We start from the raw sequence: 25,990 nt of genomic DNA on the forward strand, positions 1-25,990 counted from the left end.
GATCACTACTTACACTTACAACACGACTCTACTCTACTCGCTATATCAGGGTGACAGGGTGTAGAACTTGGCTCCGCTATGTGATTGCAACTCAGTTTATCAGACATACGGTCTGTTATTAGTGCATTATAGGCACAATACGGGTTTCATGATTTTATAGGGGCAGTGGAAATGATTCAAAACGCGAGTCTTTGCAGTGGTGTTAAAATATGACAGAAGATCTAGTCGTGCGAAACGAAATTCGCCACCGTTTTACACCTAGACCTATATTGTCTCTGTCGAGTGCAGTTCTAGAACGATTACATAGGTTTAGCAATGTACCTATGACATTGGACGTTAATTCGACGAGTTAATGCGGTTTTTCGTGATGGTGGAACATTTAGCGATGCTATGGATAAGATAGCTGCTAATGAAAGTGGACGGTATTACTGGAGGACAATCAATCAGTGCACAAGAAGGTGAAGGATGAGTGGTAGTGGTAGTATTTTGACTAACGGAGGAGGTCTGGAAGCTTTATTGAAGGCAGCGAAATTTGTTGAAGAGCAGGAAAAACAAAAGCTCAGAAGACAATCGGTTACGCCGAGATTCAGTGGTAAGATAAACAATCAAAACTCATGAATTAATTATACCTAAGTTAGGGACTCTGGCCTCTAGGGTATGGCCTATCCTACTGATTTCATAATATTAAGAAATATAGCCCTTATTATGAACTCCATCAATACAATTAGCCTAATTTAGGTAGGCCTAAAGCACAAAGTCATGCAAAAATAAATTGGGTAGGCTATCTGACTTAGCCTAGTCATGTGTTTTATTTATCAAAGATTGCTTGAAGAATTCTAGTTACATTTTTCTTGACACTGAGAAGTGAGGAGAAAACTTATGCTGTCTTTATCTACTGTAGGAGATAACTTGGGCCTAAAACACATCATTAGCTAACTTAGGAGGTCTATTTAGCTGAATTTTGACATAAGGAAGCAAGTTTACGCCCTACTGTACAGGAATGACTTTGTGATCCCCAGTCTTTATAATATCCCAGGATTCCTGCTCATTAAAAATAGGCAGAGGATACGCGTCCGGTAACCGGACGTGGATTAGACGTCCGGCAATTACTGTCATAACCTAACCTAACCAACCAAACTTGCTGATAGTGAAAAAATCGAATTAAGGTGAAATTCTTTCTCTATAAAAAAAATTATAAATGCCAAAAATTCTAATAAAAGATGTACAGTTAAGAATAAATGGTATTCAATGCAAAACTCTTCGACAAAAAGTTAAAGTCATCAATGGGATTCGAACCCTGGACCTCTTGCATATCAGCCGAGCACCTTATCCACTACACCACGAACACAGATGGCTGGTCATTGTATTGTTGTGGTAAAGGCGTTCCAGGCTCCCGCAACCCCATGACGTCATTGCCGTACGCCTTATCCACGTCCGGTTACCGGACGCGTATCCTCTATGTTAAAAATAACTTAAAAGTAGCAAACTTTTAACTTACACACTGTTAGGTTAACTTGTAACATGTTTCCTGAAGCCCCCAAATCCAAACTTACTGTTGACCTTGTAGGCCCTAAGCCCGATGGACAGTAAACTTACTGTAACCCTTTACTGTTCAAATTCAAATGTTGAATACCATCTGGGCAAATATTTACCGTATTTACACTGGGATATGATGTATTTTTTATATGTCTACTTACAGTATTTTTAACGCTGAGTCCAAAAATGCAATCAGTTTTGGTCGGAGAGATTCCTAAGTGGCGGTAGCGGCCGTAAAACGAAGGTTAGGTTTACGAATCTAACAAGGAAAATTTAGCGGTACTGAAGGTAATGGTAATATGGCGCGGTCTGGACGGGTCCGTACTGAGTGAAGAGTGAGGAGTGAGGACTGAGTGAGAAGAGCAAACATTTGTTTATACTTGATCTAATGCGGAATGAAATCAAATCAATTCGTTTTGAAACCAAATGATCAGTTCTTATTTAGGCATGTGAGGAAGGTAGGTCGGGTTTTATGCGGATTCGTGACTGTATTAAGTGTTTTGAAGTGAGGTTAGATTAGGAAGGTAAAGGTTAGGTTATAATGAACCGACTCATTAATTTATGCAACTTCCAGACTGTTTTTGCACAATTAAATAGTGGGTGAAACACAATGAAATAACGATATCAAAAATGCGCCAGCACTCAAATGATTTTGCACTCATGGCGTCGTCTGTGGTTTTGTCTGTTTAGTATAGAATGTAAACAACTGACAGCTGTTTCCACTCCACAAACCTTCCACCCCTTTTAGTTTAGTCGCCACTAGATTTTGGACTCGTCCATACCACAAATATGTTAATAAATCAACAAAACTGAAGCTTAATATTAATTATATAACTGTACGGCCACTTAGGAATCTCTCCGACCAAAACTGATTGCATTTTTGGATTCAGCGTTAAAAATACTGTAAGTAGACATATAAAAATTACATAAAATCCCAGTGTAAATAGGGTAAATAATTACCATAATCTGTTACATCTGAATTCAGATCTTTACAACTGTACTATTAATATGAAGTCTGGCACAGTAGCGTAGCCAGGATTATGTCAAGGGAGGGGGTTTCACAAAGCTGATCTGGAGGGGGGGGGGTTTGAGGGCCACAGCCGTAACCTAAGAAAAGAAATAATAAGGTTTGTTTAGGGCCATTTACAAAATAGCTTATGGCCGTAAAAAAACAAGTGTATGGTTATTTTATGGGCAAAATCCTTTTGTCAAGGGGGGGGGGGTTATGACCCCCAAACCCCCCCCCCTTGGCTACGCCACTAGTCTGGCAAAATATCACATACTAGGCCTAATCACATTGTTTAGCTGTTTAGGTTGGTTAATACATGTTGTTAAGGATAGGCTAGTCATTGCAAGACTACACACAGATTTTTATTAGTCATCCAGCAGGGGTTGGCAGAGCATTGTGCATTTGTCATCGAAGTGTGACCTTAATAAGTTAAGTTAGTTAATTCCTGTTCAGCAAAAGTTTCAAAAGTCTTTTCAATGAGAAGCATCTGAACTGCTATTGTCAGCGTCCCAATTTAATAAACCTTTTAGGTCCAATTTGCGTACGGTAATTGTTTTTCATAAGTTAGGCGTTGTTTATTTAGTTATTGTACAATTCAGTACGGTACGGTACAGTAGACTCTCGCTCATCCGGATCGGCCTTGTCCGGACTCCCGGTAGTCCGGATCGGCAATCGTGATTTTTTTTAGTGGCTCAGTACAGTAGAAGTCCGATTATCTGAGCGAAACGGGACCGAGACTACCTCGAATGATGAAAAAACTCGGATAACACGGCGGTAAAAATTATTAGCGGTGGAAGTGCACATGCCCGGGCTACAATTACTGTGGACCTGGAACAAATTTCGGCCGAAAAAATTATTATTGGTTGAAGTGCATATGCCCGGGTTATAATTACTGTGGACCTGGAACAAATTTCGGCCGGAAAAATTATTACCGGTTGAAGTGCATATGCCCGGGTTATAATTAATGTGGACCTGGAACAATAATATCGGCCGAAAAAATTATACCGGTGGAAGTGCATATGCCCGGGCTACAATTACTGTGGCCCTGGAACAAATTTCGGCCGAAAAAATTATTACCGGTTGAAGTGCATATGCCCGGGTTATAATTACTGTGGACCTGGAACAAATTTCGGCCGAAAAAATTATTACCGGTTGAAGTGCATATGCCCGGGTTATATATTTATTGTGGACCTGGAACGAAATTCGGCCGAAAAAATTATTACCGGTGGAAGTGCATATGCCCGGCTATCATTACTGTGGACCTGGAACAAAATTGAAAAAACGGCTATATACAGTGTATTTCCTCGACTCTCGATAGTCCGGATTTTTCGTAATCCGGACCGGACGTCCGCCACATTAGTCCGGATGAGCGAGAGTCTACTGTACCTATATTAGTTTAGACCGTTACTGCAGATAATGTGAACCTAACTTAATTGGCGCTGAAGTACAGTAGCTCTTTGAATATCATCTGAGTGCTCTTAGTTAGTGTTTCATTCAGTCTTTAAGTTATTCCACTTGACCCAGCCGGCTGAGTAACCAGTGACCGATGATATTGCAAGCAAAGTACGATGACCTATTGCTTTCGGTATCATCTGTCTGCCAGTGATAAGTCCATGGGTGCGTTCTGGAAACATCTACTGGTGCACCGGTGCAGATTAACCGCTGACTTACTCACCGGTACCGCCCCGGGGCAAGAGTCTTGGTATCCCAGAACGGTTAGTCACCGGTTTACGGTACACATCGGATTATAATTTACACATCCACCTTCTATTTGCTTCATAATATTTAAATCAAACAAACAGACTTACCCTCACGGAATAAATTATTTAAAAATTATTCGTTTATTACGTAATATAACCCCATTGAAATAATTGAACATTGAACAAATTATTCACTCATTACGCAACACAACCAATAAAACTAATGAACATTATTCAATGGACCCGCCATCTTGCCGTAGCTGCATGCTGTTGTCCAAGAAACTGACCAATCAGAGGCCGCCGGTGTATTATGCACCGTACAATTTCTCCGGAGGAAAAAAGAGGAAATAGCTGTCTGCTAGGTTAACTCACCAGTCTCCTAGAACGACACATTTTTTTGCATCGATGCATTTGGTACATGTTCCCAGAACGCGCTCATTGTGGAACATAATAACGCGTGTAAGGTAACTTACACTTACTTTTCCAGACGTTAATTCTTTTCTCATTGATTTTTAAAGTTAGACATTGAGTTATTATAACTATTAAATCTAAAATAAATTAAATATTTACATTTTTTAATATTTCCTGATTTTGATCAGTCAATATTGATAAACTGGAAAACCTGGAAGAGTCAGGGAATTTTATTTTCCAAATTTAGTACCAACCCTGATATTGTTTATACCTATAACATACTTATCCCACAAAAGTCATCAAATTAATTAGGCTTAGGCCTATTTCATTTGATTTTTTTAAAGTTCGGTAGGGCCTAACCTAAAATTTACACACATTGAAAAAGAATCATAAAACTTAACCCGTCAATTGGTGTAATAAACAATGTCCACCAATGTATTTAAGTACCGGTACCTAGTCTAAATCTAACCATCTAACCAATTGGGACCAGCTGTCACCAATTTTTGTATTACCTAGTTTAGTTTAGTTTGGTGTGCCAGTCACAGAATGTGCTAGTGGACCTTATGCTGAGATAGTTGATGGGTCAACAGTTGCTATAGCTTATAATAAGTCTTTCATCAGTTTGACTTGGTAAAAACCGTTGTGTATTTGACAGAACTTAGGTAAGTACTAAGTTTATTTAGATCAGGGCAATTTGTCGGTGGTTCACTTCAACTACGACAAATTTGATGAAAAAGCTCATGACAATTTTAACACGGGGATGAAATGTCAAAGATCGTTTTAACTGAACCCAGGTTTTATACGTTGGTCTGCTGTCATAAAGGGCACTAACCTAATTGTTTTGTTTTATACCTACTAGAATCCTTTAAAATAAGAAGTCTTTGAATTTGTTGAATATAACCTATTTAAGTAACCAAGAACTTAAACTTATTGTTATGTTATTCAACAACATTTACAAGGCATTTACTAACTACAAGGTAGATGTCATCATCTTAAAAGCCAAATTTCTCTTCATCCCAATATGTTATCTCTTGTATGAAATTCAGATTATGAATCACTTTATCAATGCTCACCTATTGATGGCTATTTGTGGTAGAATACCCAATCTTTTTATTTGAAGTGAAGCTGAAATTCAATGGTTAGCATTGTTAAGGGGGATGGTGTTTTTGTTTTGTTTCAAAGTTGTAATTAGGAAAGACGTACTGACATACATCTTAGTATATTGAGTTGAAGTATTTTTGCAACTTAAATCACCTCACCGATTGACAGAAGGATTCATACGACATGTAGGCATATTCATATCTAAAATAAAGTGCTTTTAATCAGGCCCATTTTAAAAAGTTTATAAATTGGTAATTTTAAGAGAGTAAAGTGACATTATAAAAGGGAACCGGTGGAAGCATGCACTTTTGTTTCTGTCCTATATAGGCCTATATTGTTTTATCCTAAACTAACTTAATTGATAAATGATTAGGCGTATGAAAAAAATGTTACGTTGTCACGCCATTAGTTAAGTAGGCCTATTGGCCTATATATTATTTTAGTGTTAGCCTTGTGGTATGCCACGTTCTTCCTTTAGTACACCTATAGAGTAACATGCCAGCCCTTATTAAGTAAATTAAACCTTAAAAACATACCTTTGCAAAAAGGTAAATTACAAGTTTTTCCACAATTCACTGTTTTTACCACTTTAGGTTGAACATGTAAAACATGTTAATTTTTTTTGCTGTAATCTTGAGAGGTTGGTTTTTGAAGAATCATTTCCCACAGGCCTAAGAAAAAATTTCTTATTAGGCTAAATAAATTGGGCCAGTGCAGACGTACTGACAGTTTTAAGATTAAATCCTTATTGTTGGTTAAATAAGTTTTTAGAGAATGCAATATGACTTATGCAATTTAAGTAGCTAACAATAACTGTTTTGAACACCAATCCTTGCAGTTAAAATTTAAAGTTTTAAATTGCCTTTGCTGAAATGTAGGCCTATTAAATAAACCAGTTTAAAGTACTTATAAAAAGATTTAAGTAATTTTGCAAAAAAGGCTTCATCTACTGGGGTTCCTCCTGAGGTAGTTGTTGACCTTGGTTTCTTTCTGCAACAAAAGAAAGAGTCGGAGACCTGTGAAAGACACTTGCCAAACAATCTGAAACAATCACTACACATACTGAAACCAACAAATTTACATTAGGCATAGTACATTAACTGTCATGTAGGCCTATATTTCTATAAATGTACATACTAAACTATTATCCTTGTTTTAATAGTATTGACCTTTAGGATTTCATTTACAAACTTAATTTTTAATGACATCAAAAGTTTAAGTTTGTAGAACATATTTTAAATAAAACTCTACAGTAGCCTATATCTGATGACAAAACTAATTTATTTGTAATATGCTGAGAGTAAATTTTGTACATCTAAATTATGTTTAAAAAAATCATTTAATAGGTAGCTGAAATGTATTTTTTGTATTATATACAAAAGTTATGAAACCCTTGGCGAAAATTCCTTCCTTCAGCTTGAAATCTAAAAAGAAATCCTCACAGGCCTATGTAGATTAGAATTGCATTGTTTGATTGATATTTAATAGTTAGTAGGCCTAGTAAATTTCAAATCTGTTTAATAGGGATTTGAAATTTTTCCTCTGCTTATGAACGATCAATTAACAAGTCTCTAAAATACCTAAGCCATATCGAATCTATAAAATTACACAACGAGGATAAGTGGGGTTTCTACATTATTGTTGAGTTTTGTGTATTTTTGTAAAATAATTGTGTATTTTCTAAAATGAAATTCAATTTTAGAGGTGAAATACAGTTTTAAATGAACTTATTTCCTATTCTAAGTAAAATATACAATTAAAATATATCTTTTAAACTAAATCACTATTCTATAGGCCTAAACAATAATTAATTTATTTATTGATTCGGAAATTAAACCAATATTGATTGTGTAAGGCAATGGACAAATAATATTGGGACCATTACCTTTTCCTGTACGCCTAAAAGGTTAACGTACATTAAAAAAAAATGTCTACTCAGCTTAAATGTTGTGCAGTAATTTAAAATTTGATTTGTCAAATGAATTCCTGAAATCTGGGTGATATTAATAAATAACAGATGGTACGATATTGTTGGCAATGAGATTACAAACAAGCTTCTGGCAAAGGCACCGGCCAGCTTGCTAGCCTAAAAATATATTCACTAACATTCCTCAAACTTAGATAACTATCCACAAGCTGGAATACTCACAATTAATATTTAATTTTTTAAGCTTATGTTATCAAATATAATTTTTTAAGCTTATGTTATCAAATACAATTCCCTTGAGAAAATATATTTAAGCCTACATTCCCATTGAAGAATAACAACTAGTTTGGCTTTCAAATTTTCTAATTTTTATGTGTTATTTTTATTTTCAGTATTTAATAGTAGTAGGGTAAAACAAAAATAATTTTTAATATAAATAATATTTGTCTTTTAATAAATCTTTTGATATATAATAGTGGTACAGTATTTTATCAAATTTTCACACAGTAGGTGCCAGTAAGTTTATGTGGAGACAATATCACCGATAGCTAGTTTTTACCTCTTAATCTAAACAGAGCGCTAGGTTTAAAAACTAGGCCTGATGACTTAATCGTGTGTGTATAAGTTATTTTTTATATTCAACTAGCTAACAGCCAAGTAGGCCTGATAAACATTTATTATCTATTCTACCATACAATACATTTACATCTACAGCTGGTCACACACACAGAGCCATAATGTCAAACCTTGCAACGCTTCTACCTGAACATATGAGGGAGTTGAATTTATTCTTTTAGAAGGTTGGTTGGTTGGTTACCTTTTTACCACGATTCATTAAGTCTATACATTATTTTAGGATATAAGAAATCTAAAGAGAATGTTAGTGTGGTTTTGTCAAATAGATGTGTTTGCAATAACCGAAGTAAAGTTTTAGGAAATAATAAGCTAAAAAAACTACCTTAATGCACTCAAATTGATTAAACTGTTGGTTATTTGATTTTTTTCAGAAGAATCAAATGAGCTGAAAGAAGTACCAGTTCATAATGGAGTTCACCCTCAAATCAATTCCAGCCGGATCCCTACTCCTCCCAATCTGCCAAAACATGGGTAAGGTTTACGTACAAAATATAAAATAAATAAATAAATAAGGTCTTTATTCATGAGCGAATTTCAGTAACAATACTGTTTTACAAATTGACTCAAGTCAGGATTAAAACTAAACAAAAATTCTTAACACTACAAAACAAAATAAAAATGTAATTACAAATTCTTCAGGCGAGTTTTAAATTGTTTGTAAGACAGTGCTTTTAGTGTACAAGGAAGTGCATTGTACTGAGCCGGCCCGAAGTAAGAAAACCCCCTTCTACCAGCATCAAGAACAACCCTTGGTATGTCAAGCAACAAGTCCTGTCTAGTTCTGCGCTCTCTCACGGCCGACCTCGCTTTCAGTTTTCCCTTTAAATATTGCGGTGCCTCAGTGATAAGTGTCTTGTGGACGATACAGACAACCTGCTTATCACAGCTCTCCTGGACGGAAATTGTATTCGACATACTACGGTGACTTGTGATATGGTCATACTTTTTAAGGTTGTATACGAACCTTAGAGAGCAATTCTGTAGCCTGTGTAGTATAGTGATCTGTTCCTGTGATAAACTGTATCCAAAAACAGGTAGGCAGTAATTTAAGGTAGGGAAAATCAGGGATTTGACCAACCTCAACTTGATGTTTGCTGGGAGCAATGTTCTAAACCTATTAATAACTTTTAATTTTCCAACAACACTTTTGCTTATCTGTTTAACAATAACACACCGGGTGGTTTGCATCTGGCAAGGTGACAGGTTCGATCCCAGCTCATCTACAATAGTCAGAGGGGTTTATCTTATCTCATGTGGAAGGAGCCAGCTTGTTGCGCACCCCTCTTTCTGCGTTAGTTTGAACTATTTTCTTTTTAAATTTGTCATATCTCTAAAACATTTTAGTTGTAGGAAATAGACATTTTAATGAAAATTACTGGTTGCATCCCAATCAAAATGTTAGGTCCTTTGTGGCAGTTTCTAACTAGATCCCAGGTCTTTGATTTAAAAAAATCATAAAACATCAGCAATGATAACAATCTACAAATGCAGGTCTAAGACAAAGCATTACAAGGCATCTCGCTAGTTTTATACCTGTGATCGATATTTAATCTTTTATTGTTTGTATGAAATCTAAATCCTTTGAATGGCAAGCTGGATTTCATCTCTATTGTTGCAATTAGATGCAAGTTAATTTGAACATAAACTCTTATGGTTGTTGTTTTTGTGTTTTAGGTCAGTCATTAGAGAGGTTCACAACAAGTTGGAGAAGAACCGCAGAGCTCACCTCAAGGAATGCTTCGAGACTCTCAAGAAGCAACTCCCTCCCTCACCCGACGAGAAAAAAACTTCCAATCTTAGCATTCTACACAATGCCATTAGATACATCGCTGTAAGATTATTTATATTTATGGTTAAACTCCGTTTTACAACCTTTTTCTTTCTGGGATGTGATAAGAATCGTTACAAACAGGGTTCCTAAAATACTAGCTGCTCTTATATCCAGTTGTTTCAAGTATTCAATGTTTTTATCCGAACACTCAGCCTATTCTGGCCCTTCTGCGAATGTTCCTTTTAACAAACACACACACACAGGGATTCCCGCTTGTTCCTCTATGATTAAAGCTCACGCACACAAGTCACTACTTCTCTTTCCTCCCTGTTGAGGTCTGCTCCAAACCTTAAGATGAAGAATTTAAATATTGAGAATATTCAAACTATGCAGACTTTTATTTTAAGAGCTTTAGCTTGATTTATGGTTTGATGCTGGATCACTCTTGAGCTTTTAGCCGCTAGTATCTTAAATTAGCCAAAAATCACATCCGATCTGACTGGAACATTGTTGTGGTATCCCTACACTGTCTGAGGTCTGCTATGATACACTGTGATTCCACATTGCCTATGACCTTTGACCCTTATTAACAGCACAAAAAATATAAATTTGACTGTGACAACCCGTATACAACTGAGAATTATACTTAAACAACTTAGTGGGGATCTAGGGTAACTTTCAACTTGTGGATGTTCAGGTTCTGAAGAGGAAGGAGAGGGAGTTTGAGCATGAGATGGAGAGATTAGCTCGGGAGAAGATCGCTTATCAGCAGAAACTAGCGACCCTCAAAAAGGAACTGACAGCTCAGTGGGAGCACATTGATCTCAACACACTCCTGCCTGAGGTGGTGGAACCTGAGCCTAGGAGAGCTAGTGAGTATAATAACACAGGGAAGCCAAAAAACAGTAATATCCAAACAAAGTTATCGTATTTTAATCACGGCAACAGAGTGATTGTGGTGCACAGTCTCGCTCTTACTACATGTCTATGTACTAACAGAAAGCTGTTAATAAATTAATGCTCTTTCCTTGTCTAATTTCAAACCAATCACGGACACTGGTTTAAAAATTCATATAAGATTCTCAGTTTTTCTTGTCAGCTAACATTTCAAAAGCCTAGTTTTGTTTTCAATTTCAATACAGTAAACTTTTGTATTAGCCTGAAATCCAGACTAGCGGAACTGTAGGGTAGACTATTGGCTATACAACCTCAATACGTATACTATTGGCTTTGAAAACACACCAGAATAACACTTCTAAAACAGTAAATTTGCCATTAGGCATATACAAAGGTGATATATTGGACATTGTAAATTTATTAAATATATCGAAAAATTTTTAATTTGTATGTATTACAACACTATTTTTGCTATAATATAAATTTAGGATCATACATCCACACAAATATTGTTTAGGTGTTATTTTATGGTAGCCTCCTATTTACAATGATTGACAATTGCATCTTTACAAACTCTGACAATTGGCAAAGTGGTTTTTGCACCAGGTGTGATGTAATTGTGTTGTCATGCATGATTAGTGTTTATATTGATATTTTAAGTTTGTGTGTGACAAGCCTCAAGATGGTTTCATGAGAACTGGAACTAGTTGTCATTGCAGCCGTGTTGGATTATTGATACTACCTGTCTGTGTAGGTGAACTGATGAACAGTCGGATGACGGAGACAGGCAGTGAAGATGAGTTGGTGAGAACCAGCACCATGTACAGTAGCACTTCGTCTCTGTCTAGTGCTTCTCCCCTCCACTCCGCAGTCCCTGAGATGCAATCTCATGTTCATCACCCACAGGTATGATCTAGACCGGCTACATAACTTATGCCAATGTCCTTCAATGCGTTTTGTGTAAAATTATTTTTGTACCTCTTAGAATAATTATTGGGCAAACCCGGTCAGGTCAAGCCGAGCTCTTTTTGTGTTCTCAGAAAGCGCCTGTGAAGATTCCCTATCTAAAATTGACGATTCCTCCATGATTGTGTATGATGTAAGAGACGATGATGATGAAGCCGTGCCCCCAGAAGCTGTGTAGCTGACGTTTTCAGCTATGAGATGTCTTATGATTTTTGTTATGTTGTAGGTGATGAACAGTCCAGGACCTCCAAACCTCCTGATGAGTCCTATCCAGCAACTACTGCCTTCCACCACCATCCGTATGCTGCCAGCTGACACCCACTTTGTACATTCTCACATCCCCACTACCGGTAAACTCTCATAATCTGTTTAAAGTTATTCTCTTTTGGGTTGTATGAGTGACGGTTTTGGTCAAACCAATAAAAAAAAAAAAAAATATTTAACAAGGGTAGTTTAAAGGGTCCAAGCCTCCAGATTTAACGTAAAGAGGAAATCTGCTCTTAACTACTTCCGTTTAAATCACCTTATGAAAACTTAACGGTAAGGGATTCTCTGCTTATGTCTGTGTCAACTTTAGGGCTGTGAAGTCTTAGGGCGGTAAGACTCCCATTGCCACCCCTAGTAGCCCTTTGACCTCCTGATGAATTCTGATATTTCTATAGTTTCACTCAATAATAATCCATGCCTCCTTAATTGGTTTTTCCTTTCATTTTAATTTTTTTAACTAATGCTGGTCCCTATGAATTTGTTGTTACTTTATTTGACCAGCTAGTTTCCAAACAAACTCAACGAATATAGTTGTAGAATAATACAGCTGGTAGACATAAGTCTAATGCAAGCTGGTACCATCAGCTAACTAACTATTACTCTTTAAGCTGATGTATTGCACACCATCAATAGTGTTTTCAAAAACTAGATATTTTTTATAATACTTGGGTCGTGTAAATAAGCAGAAGTAAATTTTAAAAAACACTTTATTTTTTGTACATTATCTCATATCTGATAAAAGTCTGATCATCTACATAATTTTACAAGACAGTGAAATACAGTCAATCCAAATGTCAGTGTTATTTGGCTACTCCAAATGTAACTTTAACGGAGCTTATGAATTTTGTCAGTATTGATTGTAAAAAATCACTATAGAACCTTATGAATACGAGTAGAAGCCATGTTTAGTGAAATCAAACGTTTACAGATGTTTCTATTGAATTATTCCAATGCTAATGAAGCTCATGAATGTATAATTTCTTATGAAGCGTTAAAACTTTAATCCACCAGTAGGTTCTTCTCTTTCGTTGATTAAACAAATTATGAAAAGTTTCCAAATAAGTAAATTGGCTGAATAGATTAGGAGGAGTTGTGTAAAATATCAAATAATGGATACCTACCAATCATGTCTTTCATTTTATGGGAATTCCATATGCGTATTTTAGTTAATTTGTATTCAACTAATTTACATATACAAACTTTCTTTAAATTGATTAATATAGAATTTGTACATTTTAGGTATCACAATACAAAATGGAGTGATAAACCACAGCACAGTAACTCTGGCTGCCAAACACTCTGTCAGTTCAGGTATGGAGTAGCGACTATAATAATTAGTAGTAACTATAACATGTGAAACCCACATGAAGCTCTATGTACACCTCAGAAACAAAAATGATAGGAAATAGTGTTGTAATAATATTTAAAAATAGTATTTCTTTCTCCGCAAAGCTCTTCCAAATAATATTGAAGAATTTTTAAAAAGGAATAAAACTCAGCTAACTTATCAGAAGTTTGAGTCCAGGGGCTAATTTTAGTGAGTCGGTGGCTAAGTCGGTAGCGTCTTTTGGTAAGCTAGCTGCAATCCTCCTTTTTTTACAATTCAAAATCCTAGAGTCTTTCCTTGAACAAAACTAAACATAACACTGATATTTCGTTCTTATAAAGCCCTTCTAATATAATTTCTCTTCATTTTTCTTCAACCTGCTCTCTAAATAAGACTTACACAGAGTGAAAGTGAAATATCAGTGTTATGTTTTGTGACATTATATGTGTATCTATTTGCTCCTAGACTCCTAATCTTCTCAGGTTCGGTAGCTGAACTATATTCCTTAAAAAATCCCTAACCTTGGCCTTTTCTTTTGAGATTTTTAAGCATAATGATTTAAACTAGATAGTGAATTGTAAAACAGTACAAAGGTAACCAATTCAAATTGTATTAGCCTAAAACATCTTTTACCATCACCTATTTTTGTAGTAAGTTCAGGGGTAATTTAGTCTATTTCAGTATTATTTTTTTAATACAAGGGCTATTCGTAGACCAACATTGTGTTCCTTACCTAACCCAATACTATTTTAACCCCAATTTGAGGAAACTCTGTTTGCGATTAACACCTGAGACCATCAGAATCTAATCGCAGAATACGGTTAAACTCGGGGGGAGCGTTAATTTTGTTCTGCAAAGTTTTTAAATATAGTAGACTTCCGATTATTAGCGAGAGGAATAACCACGATCACTAATGATCAAAATAAAAAATGTATTGTGCAAGTTCAATGTACGTCACACAGTGCTGAACATGATGTTTAGCATGAGGAGGCCAATAGGGACTATAGAGATGTAGTTGTTTACTTCACTGACCACCAACAATTGATCGATTAATTACAACAAATAAAGTTACATTTTGTGTGCGTTTTGATTTTTGTCATTATCTTTACACATAGGATCTCCAGTATTACATTAGAACCTCAATTATAAGTCAAAGTTTCTAAATATTTAACCTCAATTAGTCAAATTTTAACTTTTGAACAGCAAAACTTTCTACCTCTGTAACTCGAATTTTCCCGTCATCGAGCCTCAGTAACTTGAAGTTTACCTTTATAGGTTGAAGTTCCCACGAATGTGTGTTTTTGATTCCTGTCGAGATGTGAAAATCCAACTTCCTGTGTCTGTTTGGCTAGGTACTGTAGTCAGTGTAGTCTGCCAGTTTTTGAGATAGTTTTGTGAGCGTCGGACGTCAGTAACATCACTGTCAGACCCCAACACCTCAGTATCTCAAACTTTTTCAAATGGAACCTTCGTAACTCGTACTTCACTAACTTGAAAAACTTGATAACTCGAATTTTTCTTCATAAAAAAATTTACGATACAAATTATTATTATTTATTATTCAATTTATAATTATTTATGATTCAAATTTTTATGATAAAATTTTATAATTATTTTGAGATTCGAGATATTGAGGTCCTACTGTATTTGCAAAAAATATAAGAGTGTGTGAAACTAAGTTACTTATATAAAGGTATCTAATCTAAATTGCAGTTAAATAGTTTTATTACTTAAACCTGTATTAAAGTTTGTTCAATTATTCATTCTAAGTCAATGCTAGTAATTTCTAATTTCCTTAGCATTTCAGGTAATGTTTGCACTATCCACGTTTTTGATTATTCATGATCAGTCAGCCACTTATTATTGTTGATAATCGGAAGTCTACTGTACTATGATGAGACAAACTGTCCTGTTGGGTGGGAACTGACCAGAAAGGTGGATAAAGTAAGGGATATGACTTTTTAGCGAATTTCCCTATAGGGAAGTAGCTATTACCGTAGGTGGCACGGTAAGACCTAGACCCGGGACCGATTTACTTTTTCATTTTGATGTCCCCAGAGGCCAAAAACACCATTCGTTCAAATTTTTATATATGTATATATATATATATATACGTCCGTGAACGCGATAACTTGAGTAATTTTTGTCCGATTTTGATGAAATTTAGTTTAAAGGTGTAAAGCGGGATAAACTTGAATGAGTTCGCGAACCAGCACGATCGGACCATGGGAACGGGGCTTTACAAGGGGTTTTATGGGGTAAAAATTGGTTTTTCTCACTTTTGACCCTCAAAACACAAAATTTCCCGATTTCTCTTTAGACCTTTTTAAAGAGCTTAAAAAAACAAATAATTTAGTATGTAAAAGTATTTTTGTTCGATTGTTAGTAACGGAGAAAATTAAAAAAATTGTAAATTTAAAATTCCCATGTTATTCTTATGGAGAATATTGTCAAATGTTGTAGTTTGCTTGTTTATGGATATATTTTGATCAAACTTGGCAAATTTATTTATTTTGTACTAAGCTATCAATATTTTACTCAAAAACACACTTTATTAGTTTCCTTGTAGCAGCAAACCTAGGTACTCGTTAAACCTAATGTTATTAAAATATATTTAACTGAAAATCAATTCAGACAAATGGAAATTCGCTTAGTCGGCAGGTTTGCTGCGGCGGGGGTATTTATTTAATTCTTCATTTGAACTAGACTGCTTGGCTGAAACGGGAGTACGATGGAGACCTTAATTTAGAGACAGGACAACACTGTTAATAGCTCTAAATTCTAATTGGACCTTGTGGCACTGGGTTTATAATTTCAGACGTCATGATGTTTGCACTGTAGCCTATATTGAGCAGGATGTCTAGTAGTCGGGAAAAACAGGAATGTCGGGAATTAGTATTGCATTTCAAAATGGTCTTGAAAAGTCGGGAAAAGTTGGGAATTTTCATGATTTTACCGCGATCGCGAAAGACGACGATGACGTTTATGTGACCGCGAAAGACAATAATGTCTACACGGCCACCGAAAATGTTAAGGTTTTTGCCGCAATTGTGGACTGCGACGATGACGTTTCTGTGACTGCGGGAGATGACGGTGATGTCTACACAGCCGCGGGAAATGCTCATTCTTTTGCCGCGATTGCGGACGACGACAGTGACGTCTCCGTGAGTGTGGGAAATGACAATGATGTCTAAATGGCAGCGGAAAAAGGTTCATGATTTCGCCACGATTGTGGACGACGATGATAACGTTTCCGTGACCGCGGGAGATGACCGTGATGTCTTCACAGCCGTGGGAAATGCTCATGCTTTTGCCGCGATCAAGGACGACGACAGTGACGTTTCCGTGACCGCCGCAGTCAATGATGATGTCTACACGTCAGCAGAAGATTTCATGACCCAAAAAACCCCAAATTGGCTTGTTGAAATTATTCACTGCTGCATTTTTCTTTACTTGAAAACATCATATTATATTAATAATACTTTATGACCTAAAGACAGGGTTGTGTGTTGTATAACCAAATTGTATAGTTAATTTGGTTAAACTATAAATATTGGTATCGGTATCAAGAATTGAGAATCGATACACTTTGGTATCGACACTCACAAATTGTTAAAAACTAGTCTTGAAAAGTCTGGAATTAGTCTTGAATTTTAAAATGGAAATAAATTAGACACCCTGATTGAGTGTGGTGTTACAGAAAGCAGTAGTGGTACACTGGTAGCTCCAGGCATCCTGAACCATTCCCTGGTCATGCCCCAGTCCAGTGGTTCATTCCTCTTGGCTGCACCAACCCACCTGAGTGACAAGGTAAGATACTTAAATATTTATCAACTAGCTCAATAACTGGTGGTTTGCGAGTAAAAAACAATGGCAAACCTGGTTTGAGGCCAACAATCGGGTCTGCCAAAGTTGGGTTGCTTTGAAAAGTATCGATAAAAAAAAAATACTAATTGTAATGCTATTTGTACATAATATTTTACCTTAGCTCCCCATATCGTGGTGATATCATTAACAACTTCCGCGGTCACATCAAATCTCTGATCCTAGCAAAGTCATGAACATCTTTCACAGTCTCAGGCAAATCATGAACATCTTCCATGTTCACGGTAAAATAGAGAACATCTTCTACAGTTAATGGTAAAATCAAGAACATCTGCAGTTATCAGTAAAAACGAGAACCTCTTCTGCAGTTATCAGTAAAATCGAGAAAATCTTTAGCAGTTAACGGTGAAATTGAGAATATCTTCTGCAGTTAAGGGTGAAATCAAGAACATCTTCAGCAGTTAACAGTAATATCAATAACATTCCTTTAGTTGTCTTCTTATGACTAACATCTACTGCAGTTATTAGTAAAATCGAGAACCTTTTCTGCAGTCTTCCACAGCCTCGACGAAAATTGTGGGCATCCTTTGATATTATGGCAAAATCCTGAATCATCTTTCTTGGTTACACAGAGTAATAGTGAACATCCTTCGAGACTACGGCAAAGTCGTGAACAGACGTGTTCAGTGGGGAGACCCCACGATCGTCACTACACCGTACACCTCTGTTTTCATTGGGCATCTTAGCTGACGCTTCCTACAACCACAAAAATAAAATGTTGATTTAGCTCGACCTAACCCGAGAGACCTAACCTGCAGATCATTTCCAGTCCTAACCGATCCCCCGAGCCAATGCAATTGCATTTCAGCTGCGATGCAATCCCATGGTCTACTTATAAGCCTGGCCCAACCCACAGACCCTGCAGCACATACAATGCTCTCATATTGTGTTGTTTGTGAAGGTAATGGCAGCTCCTATACTCAATGTTCTCTTATTGTGTTGTTTGTGTAGGTGATGGCAGCTCCTATACTCAATGTTCTCTTATTGTGTTGTTTGTGTAGGTGATGGCAGCTCCTATACTCAATGTTCTCTTATTGTGTTGTTTGTGTAGGTGATGGCAGCTCCTATACTCAATGTTCTCATATTGTGTTGTTTGTGTAGGTGATGGCAGCTCCTATACTCAATGTTCTCTTATTGTGTTGTTTGTGTAGGTGATGGCAGCTCCTATACTCAATGCTCTCATATTGTGTTGTTTGTGAAGGTAATGGCAGCTCCTATACTCAATGTTCTCTTATTGTGTTGTTTGTGTAGGTGATGGCAGCTCCTATACTCAATGTTCTCTTATTGTGTTGTTTGTGTAGGTGATGGCAGCTCCTATACTCAATGTTCTCTTATTGTGTTGTTTGTGTAGGTGATGGCAGCTCCTATACTCAATGTTCTCTTATTGTGTTGTTTGTGTAGGTGATGGCAGCTCCTATACTCAATGTTCTCTTATTGTGTTGTTTGTGTAGGTGATGGCAGCTCCTATACTCAATGTTCTCTTATTGTGTTGTTTGTGTAGGTGATGGCAGCTCCTATACTCAATGTTCTCTTATTGTGTTGTTTGTGTAGGTGATGGCAGCTCCTATACTCAATGTTCTCTTATTGTGTTGTTTGTGTAGGTGATGGCAGCTCCTATACTCAATGTTCTCTTATTGTGTTGTTTGTGTAGGTGATGGCAGCTCCTATACTCAAGAGCATCAGTCAAGTCCCCCCAGTGATACAACCACAGTTTCTGGTAAAGCCTACCATGGTCGTAGTAAGCGCTGCTACCAATACTCCAAAGTGATATCACCGAACGTGTGCGGATTCCAAATATTTATATCGTCTTATTTATTAAACGTGGAGAGTCTTATGTAAATACCGACTCATAGAGTTTTTAAGTGTATCAAAATCTAGATTTGAGAATATTTTAAAATGTTTTACCAGTTATTATTGTTGTTGATCGTATCGTTAAGTGACACGTTCCCTTTTGTCCCGTTTTCTGCAAGATCGAGACAGGAGGGATCAAGTCTTATCTTTTTATTACCCGTCCAAATATTTTATTTTTTACTTTCGCTGTTCTAAACAGTTATAAGTCTGAAATTTTACCTTAGGTATTTGTATATTTGAATTCGTAAATAATTTAATGTGTATTACTTTAAGTAACGGACGGATCGGTCAGTCGGTGGAGAGAAGAGTCTTGTGCAATAACAGTAACGTAATTTGTAATGTACATAGTCGTTCTGTGTCGCGTAGCCTGATAGGACAATCACAGCGCCGCCTTACACGTCGTTTCATGTTTGCTCAATTTCTACTTCATTTTCACAATATTAATGCAATAAAACATTCATCATCCTACCGATTGTTTAGGTCAATATTGACTATCGGGTTCGTGGAGGAATTAACGGAGGACCCTGTAAAATTGAAATTAGTTACCACAGTAAAACTGAATGATAATAGAACAATTTACTCTCGCTCTTTTAGGCAAAACAGGGAAGTGTTTACATGTATTTGTTTTGTTGTGATTGTGTTGTATTGTAGATGGTTGATTCTCAAGTCCAATTATTTTAAAATTAGAAATGGAATTGAGAATAAATTTCCTTAAGTTAGGTCTGTTACCTCACCGCAAACAGTCACTATGTTAATTCGTTCTGTTGGATCAAATCTAAATAACCCTTAGAACTATGTTTATGAATCAGAATGTTTTAAAATGTTTAATTATTTATATTAATTCTGATTTAGCCTTTACGTTAAGATTGTTATTCCCTAGAACCTTTGTATAACACATTTAAAAAATATTAATCATTTAATATATGTAAACATTTATTTTTTATTTTATTTATAAACTGCTAGTGTAAAACACTACTAATACAATTTAGTTATGTGTATTAATGGTTGGATTTTAAAAATTCAGTCAAGTCTATTGTATATGTCAAACATAAAAAATCTAGTATTAGTTAAACGCTACCATTATACATTTGATTTCTTTCTTTGTCTTCTCTCTGATGTAATTGAATATTGTTGACTTTTCCCCCAATTCTCTAAAAAAATATTGTTTTTAAGCCCATCAGAAAGTTGATTAAGTCTTCTATAGTTTACTAACAGTAAAAATAAATTATTTGAGGTACTAAACTATCTCTAGGCCTATGCCAGCCAGTATCCAAAAACTTATGTCAGTGGTGGTTTTTATCCCATTAATCAAATAATTATGTATGTTATGTATGACAATTTTTCCGTAAACTTTATGCCTTAGCTATTAGAAGAATGTCATAATAAATACAGCTTTAAGGACATTTAAATAAGGTAATATATTAGTCTAAATTGTAGTCTAAAAATAGCTTAACCATGGCAACTTCTTGGAAATTAACTCATAAACCCAATTAGTATTAAGTGTTCTTTTGAGTTTGTGGCAATGTGTCTTTTGTAAACATATTTCAAACTGTTTGGTTTGTTCAATTCCACCCTCAATATTAACTTGAACTATCACTTTGTATGGTAAAAATTAAAAACTATATTCCATCCATAAATAAGCCAGCTAAAACAGGAAACTTATAAGTCTTCCAACTAGTACAATCTGCACACTGTCCCTCATAATATTTAGTTTTATAGAACGATTTATTATTATTGTAATAATTTTTTTACTCTGCATAATTTTGTTCGCCTAAAGACAAATAAAAATCTTAAACTGATAAAAGACAAATTTACATCCTTTGTAGGCTCATAATTCAAATATTCAAATGAATTATTTTATCTTATAAACATGATAGATTTGCTTTGTTACTTTTTAAGTGTTCGAGTGCTTGTTATTATTCAGGATGATTGGAGTTAAATTTTGACGCACATCACTAAACATGACACATACGCACATCTTGCCTTTACAACTGCGCACATTTAGAAGAGGCTTAATAGATTTGGGTCATTTGGGGTATTGTACCATGCTTGATGGCAAAACAATAAAATCAGACGCATGTATGAGTTACTACAAATTACTATTTATTGAAAACCTTGAACATTAATTAATCAAGCTCTATAATGTATAGTTATTTGTGCAACTAGTGAGCAAAGGGAGCAATTGACTCACTCGAGAGAAATACTCACGAGCCGTTGGCGAGTGAGGAATAATTTATCGAGTGAGGCAATTGCACTTTGCACTCGAGTTGCACATTATATTTTTCCTACAGTTACCATAAAACAAATAAATTAGTAGAGAAACGTGACATATTTTTACACAGAAGTGAACTTGTAATATTACATTTAATGATACAAGAGTACAACCAGCTGACCAGTTGATTTACAACCAGTGCTGCCAACGTATTTCGCGCGCATAAGACCTTGTCTGCATGTTACGCGCTCACTATTTCGTGCCTTCACGTTGCAAATCTGGAGTGAGTGAGACAAAGTAATATAGAGTGAGACAATGTTAACATTGTCTCACTGATGAGCGAATTGGCCACTTTGCTTTCTTAAATCAGTGAGAGAACATGTACATTGTTAGGTAACTGTATGAAAAAAATATTCAACTAATCAAAATGTAATGAAGCATTTTTAATACTCAAGCCTACAGCATTTTCCACCATTATTGGCCATCTTAATTATGTATATGTAACTCTCACTAATGCTAAATAAACAAAATCTCATTCATTTTGTAAACGTAGGACGAATATACCAATAGAAGAGAAATAGTTGTGAAATGGCACTCTGTAATTGTAACCCAAATTTCCTGGTCAACTTGGTATTTTAGGTGATCACAATTATTTTAGCCCTCCGAGTGTCCCTAGTTTTGGCCTTAATGTCTGCCTATTTTTTGCGCATTTGCAAGGTTTTATTAAAACGGATCTGAGAAGCTTAAAAACCATGTTAATTATACTGTTCTATATACCATTTTGTTTGGAAAATCATGGGCTTAAATATTATACATAAAACATAAGGAACATTTGTTAAAAAAAAAAAAATTTAGGTAAAAAAATATATTTTGGAAAATTAAAAAAAAAAATAAGTTTGCGCTCAATGAAATTGTATAAATTATAGGCCTATAAATATTTGAAAATAGCCACTTTGTTCTAAATTTTATGAGGATTCCAAAAATATAGTAATATAAGGAAGTAGATTTGCAAATAAATAAGTTATGGGCAAAAAACAGATTTCGGTACATAGCGTTTAGCTAAGAATGCATAGCCTAACCATAGCTAGGAATCTGGGTGATAATTTACATCAATATCACTACCTACTTCTTCAGGATCATCAACCAGCCCTTCAAAATCACTTAAATCTTCTTCTTATAATGCACCACGTATATCACCACTTTTGATTTTTAACACTAAAACAATGATAAACGTAATAAAACACATCAGTCATCGGTGCGAGGTTAACCAAGCTGTTTACGCACGTCAGCTGTCTGCTACAATTAAGATCGGCTCGAGAGAAAAAAGCGCTTAGTCTGCCAAATAAAACGATATCTAACTCGATCCAGTTCAATCCGATTTTGTCAGTCATAGAGCCTTCGCCGTAAACAGTGTTTGTGAGTCGAAAAATCGACACAAAACACTAAGAGGGTTAAGTTGCTCCATTACTGGAACAAAACAGCTTCTGCTCGATCGATCAGTTTTAATGCTTTTTAAACTGAATGAACACACCATCAGTTGATTTCATTTGTAACCACACATTCGTATTGTTTTATCTATTCTTTCTCTATGGTTGGAATTCTTTTGTCTTCATTTAGAACTTAAGCTCAATGTTAAACGTTTATACACATGATCCAGTAAATGAAGCACCATTGAAGCTAATTTGTTTGCTCACTGTATTAGAACATATAGTTCCCACGGATCTGTAAAGTCAGGGAAACATGTGTAGGGCCAGTGAAAGTTTTTAAAACAGACCGCAACTCAGGGTAAATTTTTGAAAGTAATGTCAAGGCAGGGAAATTTCATAAAACTTAAATGGATTGTGTTAATTTTTTTAATGATTTGTTATGTAGAAATGAGATAATCGCTGCAGAGATTACTTAAGTTCTGAAAAATATATGCCGTGGGCAGCAAGGGATTCACTATATATTTTATTGTGGGAACCCTGTAGATATGATATTTCAAAACTGTCATGAAAAACAGAATCAGTAAGCCCTATAAATGTTATACTCCGAACTGACATTTATTCCTGTATGTTGTTTTAATCGTAAGAAAATTCAAAAGACACATTGCTCAAACTTCTCAGTTCTCACCATATGTTATGTATCCTTTGCTTTTAACTTGCACTGTTTTATTTGTTGTTTATTAATTTTATTTACGGCATCTATTGGCCTATGTATATTGAACCTAATTATAATCCATGGAAAAGGGGTAAATTACTTTAAGACTTAATTTTGTTTAACAGTGTGGCTATGTCCTAAAGTGGTTCTAAGAATTAATTTATGTTCATCATTGTTCACTAAGAAATCATACAAAATCAGAATATTTGACAAAAACCCATAAAGATTGTTACTCTGTAAGACATCTAAGTAAATATTGTATTTGATTTATTTGTTAAGTTAGGACTGGATCTAAAGACGGATAAAAAAGTTGGAGTGGGTTAGGAGCAGAGATTTTTACATACGATAACAATATTGAGTGGTTGTTTGTAAATGTATTTTGTTGCTGTTTGGTTTTTCAGTAAATTTCCCATATAGGGAATAAGCAATTACTGTAGCTCTCATGGTAAGACCTGGACCTGGACCGATTTGCAGAGGCCAAAAACATCATCCGAAATTTAAACAGAGGTTCATAGTCTGGTTGTGGAGTTTGTTGTCTTCATTGCAATAGAGACAAGATTCCCAAGCTTGAATCTTTTTTCTCATTGTGTACGCCATTGTGGTTCTGTGTAGCATATCACTCTCCAGCAGTTTCTAGAACCTTGCTACACAAACCTTCATTCACGTTATGCAGCCTGTGTCCACGACGCCTTCATGTCCCTCAGTCTCGATGATGGCTGTGTTTCCGAGTTGCCATAGTAGAACAACCGAGAAGCACTAGACCACTAGCAACCCACCAACCTCCTCTTCAATATAATTTTTCATTTGTTGGAATCTGGTTATGTATCCCATAACCTCTGGATCATTTGAGCAAAAGACAAAGCACTTGAACTGGAAACTCCACCATCTGTCTGGCAGAATCAAGAATTTTGTATATTGGACATCGTACAAAGATGGGTGCTTCCTTTTTTTACTGGGAGAAAAGTTAACTAACATGGTCCTGACAAAGGAGGGGGTTGTCTGCCCCTTCTGTGCCAATACCACGTTAGTTTAGTTCCAATTATACGTTATTCAGTGACGAACAAACGTTGATGATTTTCTCAGCCAAAACTCTAGATTGTGTTTGCTCGCCTACGGCTCGTGAGTAAGGATTTCTCTCGAGTGAGTCAATTGCTTAATTTGCTCACTAGTTGCACAAATAACTATTTAACTAATCTTTCAGTGTCAATAAAGTAATTAATAACTATCCAACAACGCTTCAATATACTAAATTATTTGTTTTTTTAACTTTAAGAAATAGTTTGGAAAGAAATTGTAAATATTTGAAGGTAAAATGCAAGAAAACCTATTGTTACCCCCATTAACCCTACCCATGGTAGTCTAGAAAACGAGGCCTACGCTAATACAATATTCCCCGTATGAGAAATCAGCTAAAAAGTAAATTTCAGAACCAATTCCGAACCCTAATATGAATAATTTAAATTTTACTTGAAAACTCAAAATCTTTAGACCCAGTCCTGCTTCTAGCTAAAAGTTGTACTAATCATAAGATCACCTGTGTACCAATCAATGTGTTTTATTATTTATTTGTCTCATCCTTAATTTATAAATGCTTCCTTGAAATGCCTACGAACAGCACCTAAACCGAGAGCCTTGAGGTCAAAAATAGATTTATTGTTCCGAGCAATGCCTTTTCTGTGCTCAAGTAGACAAAGGTGGAAAACCTATCTTTCTCTCTTCCTCATTGTACAAGTCGGTGTGTTATAGCTTGCAAAAATGGGGCATGCATGGAATATATGTATTTATTTATATCATAAATACAATTAATAGTATTAACTTTATTTATGAATTGGAGTTTAAAACATAGTCGATGTATACATTATTTCAAACTATTTTGTAATGATAATAGAGATTGTAAATTTTAATGTTTTAATTTAATAAATGTCAAATAAATTTATTTTAGTAATAACTACCTATGCCTCTTTTTACCTTTGCATACACTTTTGAAACTCTTACCCTCAACTTATTTAGTAATAGGCAAATAGTTTTCAGGGATAGAATTTATCACTAAAGAGATTAGTATATTGAGGGTTAGTTGTAGTTTCACTATGTTATTAGGTCACATTATGGGATCACAATTGTGAAATATTCTGCATGCATTTTTATACCTTTAATTCCGTTATATTGTGGTATTTCTATAACAAAATATTTCCCAAGATTCAACCCCATTCATGTTGACCTGATGAAATCCTCTTGTAACTGTAATAGTAACTTTGACTAACCATTTTGAATAACTAACCGTACGATGCATGAACCTATCTAGGAATTGACCGCTTGCAAAATATATGGGTTGAAAACAGTTTTTGTATCATCTTA

At 35.5% G+C, this 25,990-nt stretch overlaps 1 protein-coding gene across 1 annotated transcript; it reads left to right on the forward strand.

Moving 5' to 3' along the window:
- Nucleotides 1-25,583, forward strand: LOC128997967 (max-binding protein MNT-like). The gene is made up of 9 exons (XM_054423840.1): nt 1-592; nt 8,692-8,791; nt 9,995-10,151; nt 10,789-10,963; nt 11,743-11,894; nt 12,181-12,304; nt 13,461-13,532; nt 17,249-17,358; nt 19,085-25,583. Exons 1-9 carry the CDS (start codon nt 466-468, stop codon nt 19,199-19,201), a joined length of 1,134 nt encoding a protein of 377 aa, XP_054279815.1. The 5' UTR covers nt 1-465; the 3' UTR covers nt 19,202-25,583.
- Nucleotides 25,584-25,990: the final 407 nt, after the last annotated feature.

The sequence above is a fragment of the Macrosteles quadrilineatus genome, unplaced genomic scaffold (assembly GCF_028750875.1).
Source record: "Macrosteles quadrilineatus isolate MER2022 unplaced genomic scaffold, UCM_ALF_1.0 Scaffold_7__1_contigs__length_78375512, whole genome shotgun sequence".
NCBI lineage: Eukaryota > Metazoa > Arthropoda > Insecta > Hemiptera > Cicadellidae > Macrosteles > Macrosteles quadrilineatus.